This window comes from Lagopus leucura, unplaced genomic scaffold (genome assembly GCF_019238085.1).
Source record: "Lagopus leucura isolate 7727_CA_CO unplaced genomic scaffold, USGS_WTPT01 Super-Scaffold_760, whole genome shotgun sequence".
NCBI classification, from domain to species: domain Eukaryota; kingdom Metazoa; phylum Chordata; class Aves; order Galliformes; family Phasianidae; genus Lagopus; species Lagopus leucura.
The window spans coordinates 10,768,478-10,781,216 of NW_024962257.1; the positions used below are offsets into that span (position 1 = coordinate 10,768,478).

At 35.2% G+C, this 12,739-nt stretch overlaps 1 protein-coding gene across 1 annotated transcript in view; it reads right to left on the reverse strand.

The window, feature by feature from the left end:
- Positions 1-12,739, reverse strand: part of RBFOX1 (RNA binding fox-1 homolog 1) — a 233,266-nt gene that overhangs the window by 47,457 nt on the left and 173,070 nt on the right. Inside the window, 2 exon segments of the mRNA XM_042864325.1 lie at positions 3,333-3,361; positions 3,363-3,466. Of these exon segments, the coding sequence (XP_042720259.1) occupies positions 3,333-3,361; positions 3,363-3,466 (133 nt within the window).

Sequence of the window (12,739 nt, forward strand, 5' to 3'; positions counted from 1 at the left end):
ATCCAACTGCAGACCAGTGCAACGAAACTACTAGGGTCTGTGCTGATCCACAAATCACAGAAGATGTAAATTTATGTATCAGAAATCAATGTGCTATTTTAAACCACAGGTGGAAGGAAAAATAAACCTGACTCATCTCTGAACTCAAACCTATCTAAATGAAGACAAGATGGCTGCGGCCACCATTTTCCCTGTGCAGCTGGGCCGGTGCCATCATGCCTATAGCAGACCTGGCAGAGTGGGGAGCCACATGGAGAGCTTTTGGAAGGGCCACGAGGCTGCTGTGCTGTGGCTGCTGGTGCCTGAGCACCCTCCAGGCTAGGCTACCCCTCTTACAAAGAAAAGCTAAAGGGGCTGGGATGGTTCAACCTGGAGAATGCTCCAGGGAGACCTCACTGTAGTCTTCCACTGCTTAGGGAGAGCTTATAAACAGGAGAGAGACTTTTTAATACACACAGATAGCAAGAAGGGGGATGGTTTTAAAATAAAATGTGAGACTTAGATGTCAGGAGGAGATTATTTAGTCAGAGGGGGTTGAGGACCTGTCACAGGCTGCCCCAAAAAAATGTTGGTGTCCTGTCCTAGGAGGTGCTCACAACTAGGCTGGATGAGTCCCTGGGCAGCCTGATCTGATGAGTGATATTCCTTCCCATGGCAAGGGATTGGAACTAGATGATCTTTAAGGTGCCTTCCAACCTAATCACTTTTGGTAATTTTATTTAGCTTATCAATTGAAAAATTTTGCAGTGAGACTGTTTCTAATACATACTGAATTTACTGGCAATGTATTGGATGGCAGAGTAGAATCCTGGATGACTGATGACTTAGCTCAGAAAACTGGAGGCCGTTGTGCCAACATAATGATCTAACTTCTCTCCTGTGTCAATGCATGGCTCCTTAAGTCAACTTTAAGGACAGATCATGAAGGCACATGAGATCTGTCCAACCTAACTGTCAAACCATCCTGCAGATTCATGCTGAAGCACCTATTAGCTTTAAATATGATTTCATGATCTTTACATCAAATTTGATTAGTAAAATGCTGGAATTAAGCAGTACTGTTTATGAGGATTCATATTCATTACACTTGGAAATCTAATTCTTCTTGTGGAATCACTATACTAACTCAACTATGAGCACATAGGTGTATCCAACACAACACACACAGACCTCCCTTATGTGGCTTCTTAAATTAGAGGCCTATAAATTAAATTGGTAAACAGGTAAAGTCTTAAAAGCACAAAGGAAAACTATAAAACATGTACCTGTGCTTGCAGTACGCAGTACATGTAAATATGTTTATTTTGTACCTGCAGTACCCATTTCATAACTTAGACATCCAGGTATGAAGTCAGCCCTGTAAGGCATTCTAAACTTGTTCCCCTCTTTGCCACATACAAATACCTGGACTACCTCTAAAATAGACAGTCTAGGCAACAATAGGGTGCTTGGGTGGGATGCCATACTTGCCCAAAGGCAACTCAGACAATCTTTTTCAAAAACCATGGTGTCTTCCTCCCTTAAGTTGAATAGTATTACTTAGTCTATAAAGAAAAAAAGATGTAGTTCACTTAAAAAAAAAAAATAATAATAATAACCTGGCATTGTGTCTTCACTTCCATATTTATTTTTCAAACAGCTTAATTCTCTGAGGGGTACTGCCCAATGTGAATGAATGGTCAGAGAGCATGTCTCAGATATCCTGGAAAAATTTAGCTCAGTGGCTGACTGACTACTTTTGTCTAGAAGAAAAGACATGCCTTCTGGCTTAATCAAATACAGGCTTCATAAGAAACTGCTTCCAACCAGAGATGGATTTAGTCAGCTTAGTTGTAAAAGGCTGGTAGGAGATCTAAACGAACTAATGCAACTGGAAACACACCAGCATGTCCTTAATATGGCCGGAATAAGCATTATTGACATTACCAGGTTCCAATACTACAACAGCATATTGATCCTTGCAATATTGATCCTGTGCCTCATTTTGTATTACTTTGGTCTATTACTGTAGTTCTAGACATTGTGTCTCAGTCAACAATATTTCAGGTATCTCCTTAAATCTGGTACATTGTGAGCCACATAATTATTTTACTGTGTTTTGACAATATGGAAAAGATTAAGCCCAAATTAGTCTTGAATACCTTCAATTGGCTTTTCTCAGCAGAATTCAAAGGAAGTCTGGGGTGGGGGGACTAGTGAAGGGCACCTGTCTTCTGCTGTAATTAAGTAGGAGGAGAGGGTCTCAGCATCATATTGTGCTGCAAGGTTCCTTATATGAGGATATCCAATGCCAGAGTAGATGAGCTGTGTGGCATTATTTTGGTGAGAGAGAGAAATCACTTTCACTCCCCGACTTTCCAAACCTTCCTTTCCCTTTCCCAGAAAGATCCGTTGCTCTACAGAGAAGTACTGACATACCTACTACAAACTGTTATCATAAAATACTATTTTACCCAGGGATCTTCCATGTTTACGGATTTACTAAACTTACTGATTTCTTAATAGCTGAAAATGTTTCGACATTGCTAAGGCTTTTAAAGACCACAGGCATCATACAAAAACATTCTGTCAGCATTTACAGAGCTACCACACTCTGTTCCTCCCTTCTTTCCTTCAGAAATATACCATGCTTTTACACTTCCGAATAACAGAAAATAAAATTGAGTTTCTAAAAATGATTGCAATGGATTTCTCTCCTTTGTTCCTTTATTGTTGCTTTTAGTAAAGGTAGGTCACTAATGGTGAAATGTTAAGGTGTAATTTAAGCAAATACGTACCAGAAAGCATGTGACCCTTAAGAAGCAGTCCACATTTCTATCTTGACTAAAATATCAACTAGAAAAACTAAAATTATAATTAAAAAACCATTTAAAAACAACAACAACAACAACAAATAAAACAAGCAAACAAACAAACAAACAAAAAAAAACAAATCCAAAAAGACACTAAGCATTTAGGTACAGAGACAACTTTCAATGGATGATTTGAAGAAAAAGAAGTTACTTGATCCAACCTCCTTAATAACCAGATGTTTGCAATCATCAAAAACACATCTTTAGCTGAAACAATTTCTCTGTTCAGAGCATTCAGTCTCCAAGAGCATTTACATAACAATATGTGACACCTCTAATGCTTAAGGCCACCAACCATGGCAGTACAAATTACAGTCATTTTTCAATACTCAGTGCAAGGTGCAGCACTTCCAATTCTTGGATTGGTTGCATGCTGTGTTGGTTTCTGCAGTGAGACACGACCAGCATGCACCACAGTTACAAACAGTTTGCAGCCTTTGGAAATTCACGGTGTTAGGTAAAAGAGGCTGATCTCCTTACCCGCCGTAGGCTGGAATCGGAGGGGGGGGGTGCTGCTGCACGAAACGTGTTGTACACTGTGCGACCTCGGCCTCTTAGGTGGGCACCTCTGTACGCGGCAGCTGCAGTTGCAGCAGGGTAGGGAAATCCTGGCACTGCACAGAAAAGAAGAGAAATACAAAATATTCAGATCAATCTGGTGCTTTAAAACTAGGTAAAAGTAGTGTAGCAGTATTGTTGTGCCTATATTAAAGCACGGTCTTTAACTGGATGAGGTGGATATTGTCAAATAAGTAAATTATTAGTCATTCAACCAGAGGCCTCATTATCTTACATAAGATCTTTGTATTCCCTGCAAGCTGGGAATTTAGATGGCATTAACACAGGTAGCTCTGATGTCCCTGGAAGAGACTCATTAATAAAAACAATGCTGTCTGTTGCAGACAGCACCTCTAAAAAGAGACGTTTGAAGCCAACAACACTCAGCCCAGGCACAGATTTATAGCACCAGAGAAATTTCTGGATCTTCCAAGCAGGTGTGAAACACTGGACCAAGTGACGTCCAACAGTCCCCTTTTGATCTGAATAATTTGATGATTTTACAAATGCAACGGAGCTTCCATTTTCAAAAATTTGATTACTAATAGGTCTGAGTTGTATATCAAGGGGAAAAAAAGAGAGAGCAAGAGCAAGAGCTTTCTCAGAGTTTGGGAGGTATATCAAGTTTATGATGGTACATATTATTTCTTCAAAGGCAAAAGCTGAATAATTGTAAATATGTGAATTCAGAAAATATTCAGACCTAATAGAAATAAATTAGATATATAAAGAAGAAACAGACAATTTTATATTGTCATTGCAAGTAGCTGTAAACATTAATTACCATTTCACACAAAACAACATATTTTCATCAGAAATAGAATAGTAATACAGTGGTAAGTTTTATTCGTTTTCCGTAAAATATCTCTAAAACTCCTCTGTTCCCAACTATTTTAATTAAAAAAAAAAAGAAAAAATGAAACTTCCTATTTTATTTTACTTTTTTTAAATGAATACTTAATTATTCTTTTCTTCTTTAGACACATGTTGCTGGCTACTGTTAAAACGTCTTTCTGGAACCAATTCATCAGTGAGACACAGAAAATTAAATCCAGCTCTGATGGCACTCAGGTTACTTTAATTGTGCTTCAACATACTGAATTATTTACAGCATGTAAATAAAGAGATACATTAATATTGCTTTGTAGCACCCTGATAAAAGCAAATGAAGGAAATGATGACTAAAACAGTTTTTCAAGTCCGAAATATGCTTTCATTTCACATTTGTCTTTCATCTGTTAAATTTTTAAAATAGCCTTGAATTTGAAATAAAGACAAAAAATTCTCAACTTGTAAATGTTATTAGATGAAATGTAAAGGAAAATACTGTAATAATGGTGACTTCAGTATTGCCATAATGCTGTGCCTCATTCAGACTGTCCGGTCCCTCTCAGTGAAGAGTATGGCCATGAAATCATGCCTGAAATTGTACATATCTTAAATAACAAGCCTTAAGCTTAGTATTCTGTAGCTACCTTTAATAAATGTAGTTTTAGGGAACTGCCAAGAAAAAGAGAAATTGATCTGACTTAAATGCCACTAACAAGCATGAATGAAGAAGTCTGATCAGCTTTGAGCAGTTTGGATAACTTCTTCACTTACACGTGCTTCTATAGTTCTTTACATACTGAAAATGCACTTCTACGGAGTAACAGAAGCAGCTGTAAAGAAAAATAAACCACCTCGAGAAATTCTAAACTCAAGCAATCAAATGGGGATTTAACAACCCCGTGGATTTATACGTAATCTGAGAACCTCTACTCTTAAGATCTGTTTCAGCAGTCAGTTCTTAGCAGTTAACATATTTAGCTATGTTTCAAGAAGTAAATAGTTCATCTTTCAGAAAAACAAACCAAAACAAAAAAGTCAGGGTCCCAGACAGTTTTGCTTCTGTAAAATGTACTGTTTGAAATCAACTCGTCCATTTCTCTATGTATAGTGGGAGGTGTATAAATAATGGGCCTGTCTCTTCATTTCAGATGAAAAAAGTAACAGTGGCTAATGTTTTTGTATTTCTTCATTACTTTTAATTATATCATTAATATAGCTTTCACACACACACAAAACAATGCACAAAAACTGCAGTAATTTTGCAAACATTTATGAGAGATGCTAAGACCAGAAGGGTATTTCTACCATTTTCAAGGAATCTGATTTTTTTCTATGTTGTATTAAAATGGAAAGTCTGCTATGCTCATCTCACATGTATTGACTCCTTAAGAAAATCACAAAACATAACACATCTAGAGTAAAGCAAAACTCCAGAAAATCTTACAGAAGCAACAATTAAAATTTAGAATAATGATCTGCAGTTCTGTCACGAAGAAGATAAGTCGTAATGGAAACTAAATCTGAGAAATATGGAACTATGAATGGTGTTGCAAAATCTTACAGAAAGCTATCTCATATGAAGTAGAATTACATCCATCCCCCAGAAATGACTTGGGTCATCCTGATAGAGCTGTGAAAACATGCCTTCTAATTACAGATACATTATTAAAGACTGCAATTATTGCCAGAGGTATAGTAATTGGTAAGATCATGTCAGCCTAGATTTGAGTTCAGTAAAAAAAAATGATGCTGCTTTATCCCAGCTGAGAAATCAGGTGGTTAGGAGCATGCAATAACCACAGAATTTATTTTGCTACCAACTTTTTAATATCCTCAACCCCAAAATAACCAGAAGTAACACCACTGGAACATAACTGAATAATGGACTTAATAAAAACAATTTTATGAGATGGTCTTTCCCATCAGGAAGCATTAAGAGGCATCAACCAGCCCCCAAAGTAATGAATATAGTAGCCAGGAGGGTTAAGAATTTAATGACTTCCAGTTTGTAGGTCAACCTTCCTTAGTGCCTCCGTGCCAAACTATTGAAACTCAGTCACTGAAAATGCTAATATAATGGCACAGAAAATGTGTTTGACCATCAGCTAGGAAGCATCAGAGTACCTTTCTAAATAAAAATAGCTTAAATGTATCAAAGTAATTTGATGACTGGAATTCTGATCTGAGATAGGGAAAAGGGAAATTTCTCCAAGTGCTCGTTATTGGTAACAATATGAGGTTAAACAAACAAAGAAACAAACAGAAAAAAAGTAAAACAAAACAACAACAACAAAACCAACACAAAACCTACATCTCTAAGGACTTCATACAAGCAAATATAAGCCAAAGAGGCAATTCACTTTCTCATCTAATAGTCCCTATCAGTTCTATAGTTGGTTATTATGTTATTCAAATGTGAATGGCACTACAACTGTAAAAACATAAAAGCAGTTAATACAACGGAAATGCAGTTTTTCTTTTTCTAATGAAAAAGAGTAAAAGCACTTGTTTGTTGCCTAGTATGATTACCAAAAAGCATACAAATAATCTTTTATTACAGCTTAACTTAAAAAAAAAAAAAAAAAAAAAAAAAAAAAAAGGAATGCTAATTTGGTAAAATCTCTTATTTAAATGTATTTGTTCTACACTGAAGATTAAAAAACAAAAACAAAAAAAAAAAAACAAAAAAAAAACAAACACAAAAAAAACTCAAAAAAAAACAACAAAAAAACCCACTTATATTATTACAATGAAAATTGTCCCAAAAAATCATCTGCACACTTTGTAAACATGGAAACACTGTCGTGGTACTTCCTTCATCAAACTTCAGTTTAGATCTTAAGCTTTTAATTTGGTCAGCACAATGCAACGTTTCTGAAAGATAAGAGCCTTTTGGGATTAACAGGACTTGCTACAATGTGGGTAAAATTTAGGTAAATAACAATCTCATATAGCAAAGAAATACAGGTATGAGATACAGATCCCTTTCATGCCAATCACAGTTGTGTTCACAAACTAAATTTATTAAAATCTTATTTTCTCCCAAAACATATAAGCTTTGGTTTTGTTCATCTTCTACTAAATAAAAATGACAGATAGTTGACTTTCTAGACACCAGATCTCCACCTAAGCATTGGAAAACAGACTGAGCACTGATAAAGCTTGAGTTCTGAAAAGGAGGAACATAACCTGCTAAAATAATACTTAAGGGTTACACACTGTATATTAAAGTTTTAAAGCTTTGGGATGGATGAAAGTGTAGCAGATGTAAAAAACAATAGGGGGCAGATTTTGTATCAAAGCCATAAAAATATATGGCCATTTTAATGGGCAATTATTCTTTGCATTTGTGCTGTGGTTTGAATTTGTATGAATGTGCCATATGCCTCAAGAAAGGTATGCCATCAAAATGGATGAATGAATCTACCCCTCATCACTCCTAATCTCTCCTGCTCTGCACAAATCATAAGGTCATCTGTTATCAAGAATTTTCCAGTGTTTTATGTTGAAGAGTTTAATGGTACATCCTGTTGGAAGTGGTTCATAGCTAATTTACTACAAGGTAGTTTAACTGTTAGAAATGAAGGAACATACATTTATATTATCACCATAGTTTAAAAAGATCCTTGTTGAGGAAACACTTCAGAAGTGTGGGACAATAAATTAAGAACAAAGAAGAGAATAATCTATATCATATCATCTGAGATTGCTGAGACAGAATCAGGAATTTTTCCTGATGTGTGTTTTATGTCAACTGACTTTTCCACTGGTATTAGTAGTACTACGTAGCTTTAATTGGCATTTTCTTTAAGAATTATAAAAACTGTTAGAGAGAATACTTGTAGAATTTTGCATTTAAATACACAGTCAAAACTGCTTTGCAAGTAAAAGCTCCATTATCTCAGCTTTTAAAATGACAGTTTTAAAAATCATATATATATATATATATATATATATATATATACATACACACACATAAATTTCAAAGTTCAAAAAAGTCTTTAGAAAGTTCACAATGCTTAGTAACAAACTAAGTACCCTAAAACTGCATTTATTTTTCACCTATCATTTCTGTGAGATTATTATCCCCGGGATCCAATTGTGAATTAAATGAATTGAAAAGAAATTTGCCATATACATCAAACACAGGCATGACCAGTTCCTTCTATTTCTTTCATTCAAAATACAAACCATATGTTTGTTTTTGAAACCTACTCAGAATTAGTGGAACAATCATTTCCATACCCTCGTACAAAAATACATGTCAGTATTAAACACTGTTGTTTAAGAATGAATAAATCTGCATTTTGGACAAACAATTTCTTATAGGACATTCTCATTTGAAATGCATTGAAAAGGAAAACAAAAATCTCTAATTAATGTACAAGTCTAATCACCATTCTCCACATGGAAGAGTAATTTTTCACTGTTCATTTGCTCAGTGTAATCTCAAAACTGACATAACAGAAAAGCAATGTCCTATAAATCTGCTCTCATTTGTTTCTTTAATATTCATATTCCATTGAACTACAGCTGCTTGTTACTGCAGTCTATTACAACATGCAAAACTGTTGATAAAAATATTATGAAAGGCAAGATGTGTTTCTTCATGGCTCTGTGTACTATTTATTTTGAAAAAAACCCACAACAATAAATGACTCATGGATCGTCCCTTAGTTTGCTGCATGCTGGGCGATTAGTGATTAATTACCTTGCTACAAATTGACATGGCACAAGGAAATTGACACAGCTCTGATTAATTAACTTTTTATGTAAGACAGTTTCTTACAAAACACTGCACACTGTAATTGAATCCCTTTATTCAACGCTACTGCATTAAGTTTCCAGACAAATCTGAATTAGCCCAAAATTTCACATACATTTTGTGACTTTTTTTTATAACGAAGTGTGCCCTGAAAGATAATAGATATTTCTAGAGATACTTGATATTGCAGCTGCTTTAAGACACTTCTTTCAATTATTTCATCCTCGGATACACGAAAAATAAGATTTTTAAAGTTTTTTTTTCCATACTAAATAATCCACACAAGCAAATGCACTCAAAATATACGCAGAGTATACTTTAGCAAAAAGAGCAACTTCCTATTTAATGTGCTTAATCTTAGGCTAAATGGTATGAGGACAGCTAACTGTTCCAACAAGACTTAATATTTGACTACTTTAACTTAAATTTGCTTCCAGATTCAATTGGTCTATTACACCAAAAATGACTCGCACATACTGAATACACACCTAGATTTCCTTACAATTCTTTTAAGTACATATAGTACTGTTCTCTCTCTTTTTCTTCTCCTCCTCCACTCCCCCCCCCTCCATTCCTCATCTCTAACCTGCAAATAAACTGCCATTGGTTTCTACATATATCAACACCTCCGTATGTCAGGAATTTATAATCCCTGGAACAAAATCTTAATGGCAAAACCTGTACATTGCCATCTTTATGTATAAATTTTTATATGTTGGTGTCTGAGCTCTGGAACAGATTATCCAGAGAGGTTCTGGAAGCTTGATCTTTGCTGGACAAAGCTGTCTGGACATAGTTAAAGAACAATCTTCAAATGTAGATGATCAAAGTGATCAACAATTTGTCTTGCGTTCCTGATTACTGACATCTGCAAGATCCCCTATGTTTTCAAAAATACCATTTCTTGGACAAAGTAAAAAGTTGTGGGAAATTAGATGAACAACAGCACTACTATGGAGCTGAAAAAAATTACTCATTGGTTTATGAAAATCAGTTCAGGTTGGATATAAGGAAAAATTTCATCTCAGAAGAGGGGTGAGACACTGGTACAAGCTGCCCTGGGAGGTGAAGTCACCGTCCTTGGAGGTGCTCAAGAAAAGGGGAGATGTAGCACTGATGGACATGGAAAGTGAGCACGGTGGGGATGGGTTGACGGTTGGAGTAGGTGATTTTAGAGGTCTTTTCCAACATTAACTATTCTGCAAGTATAAGCAAAAAAAAAAAAAAAATCTCAAATGCAAACAATCATATATATATTAAAAATAGTAATATATCAAAAATATTTACTATATATGAAATTCAGGTTGAGAAAGAATTTTGTTATACAAAACATGGTTTTAAGATACATGATTTAATAATGAGTATTAAACAATATAAGAAACACAGTGACACTAACACAGTACTTTTTTGAAACCAGATCAGACACCGTAAAATGAAATCTGTAAATGAACAACTTTCCAGCTGACTGAGAGAATGACTTGAGATGTACAGTCAGTCATGTTTCCCTAGCTACTGAAAACAAATGGGGCAAAATCTAGAACACAAAGCTAAGGGAACACTGGAAGCTGCAAACAGGACTCAACACCAAATATATCTTGTAACGTCGTAGATCACGTTGCAAAGAAAAAAAAACACAGAATGTATTTATCACTGTCTTAAACGTCCTATTGTCCTGATAGATAAAGCACGAGTACTGCCAGTGGCTAAGTGCTATATCTCCATTTACAGGAAAGAGATTCCCAACTGTTTTTGGTCAAACAACATCTGTAATATTTGAAGAAGAGAACAAAGAGAAAATCTGCAGTTTACTATGAAAAATGTTATATTTTCCATGACCCAAGTGTGGAATGTGGAATAAATTAAAAAAAAAAACAACACTAAACATCAGTGGCATACAATTCAGTATGTCCCTATTGTTACAGTACTCGTAAGTGTACCTGTTTAGACACACTGCATCATCACTAAACAAATTAACACAAGAATGAATACAAAGAACAAGGCACCAAAAATAAATTTGAAGGAATAAAATGATCTCTGTATTTACAATTGCTGGATAAACACAATACATCTCACTGATGAGCTATCAGACATTTAAAATGCTGATGGAGGATAAATAGACAGCTGCCCTAAAAACAGCTACAGAACAGCAATACAGAATGATGCAGAATACAGAAAATGCCATAACAGGAATTTCAGGCACTGCTACCAATAAAAACAAACAACAACAACAACAACAAAAACCCAAGATGTTAGAATTACAATGGAATTTGATCTGAAACACAGCTGTAATATAACACCAAAAAAAGCAGTGTAAGGAACCCACTCAATGGCACTTACATTATTTTGCTGACTGGAAGAAACAGACACCTGTAAAAGCACTAAGAAAAACAGGCACAGGAAGCAAACCAGATACTAATGCCCACTGAAATGGTTTTCTCAGCTAGTAAAGTAAGCTGTTAAAAAAAAAAAAAAAGCAGCAACCACACAACCACACAGACAAGGAAGGTCAAGATGGGTAAACAGAGGCAGATTTTGATCAGGAAGCAGAAGGGTACTCAGAGCTTTCAAGGAGATTCAGAAAATGTATTTTTCACTCCAGCTTAAACATTTGCCTAAGTTTCATCTTAGCTATTATGAGAAGTTAATAAATGGTATTTAGAAAGCATTATATCATATGTGCATCTCACAAGAAAGGGGAATGAAACACTAAGAGCAGTCACTGAAGACAGAGCTCACTGGAAATTCCGAGAAGAATAATTTTGTTTTATAAACAAAAATATCTGATTTGTTATCAGTTATTAGTGATTAATCTGATTAACTGACCATGTATCAGTGATAATCCGTCGCATAAAACATAACTACTGTCCTCCTGTACTATCTTTGAACATTTTTTTTTTTTAAGATTCTCAGAAGATGCGACAACTATCACCACAGTACACTGAAAGTTATATAACTAATTGTTCTTTCTAGAGGGAACTGCATATCTGCAAAAGAATTTACCATTCTGACTTCTGAACAGAATGACTTCTTATAATTTCTCTGGACCTACTACACCACTTGCTGTAACTGTTTATAGCAAAATAATTTCATTGTAATTAGCCGTATTTGTATTGAACACTAATCTATTATGCGCAGCCACACTTCCTGCAACATTTATCAGTAAGCTCAGTACAGATGATGACTCCTTTTATTAGAAATGCAGAGGAACTACCTCTCTATGTGCAGTACCTATTTGGCATGTGAACGATACACTTTGTAGTGTGACTGAATTTCTCAGCTAGAGAAATGACAGTCAGTAAGACCTGTATTCTGTATTTTTACTGCTTTCTTGCATATTTTAGCAATGTGCTTCACAGACTTTTCTGTGAATATTTTACAGTAAATATTAATCCATATTTCAACTACTGGCTTAAGTTCAAATTAAATACTGTTTTTTCCTTTGGAGCAGATTACTTTCAAATAAACAGCAGCCTGTATAAATGAAAATCTTTTCAGAAGAAACAAATTCTTTTCCTATAGGAGAGCTGAAAGTGCCTGGATAAATAAGCTTAACTGCTCCTAAAATGTTTAATTTTGAAACATAAAAGGCTTTATAGAATAAACGACCCAAATTATGTTATATTTGTGATGTTAAAAGTAAACACAATCATTATGGCTTTACAATCTGATTAGAAAACTTTACATATGACATAAGTGGAACTGCTGTTGCCTGTCTCCACTACAGCACAAATGC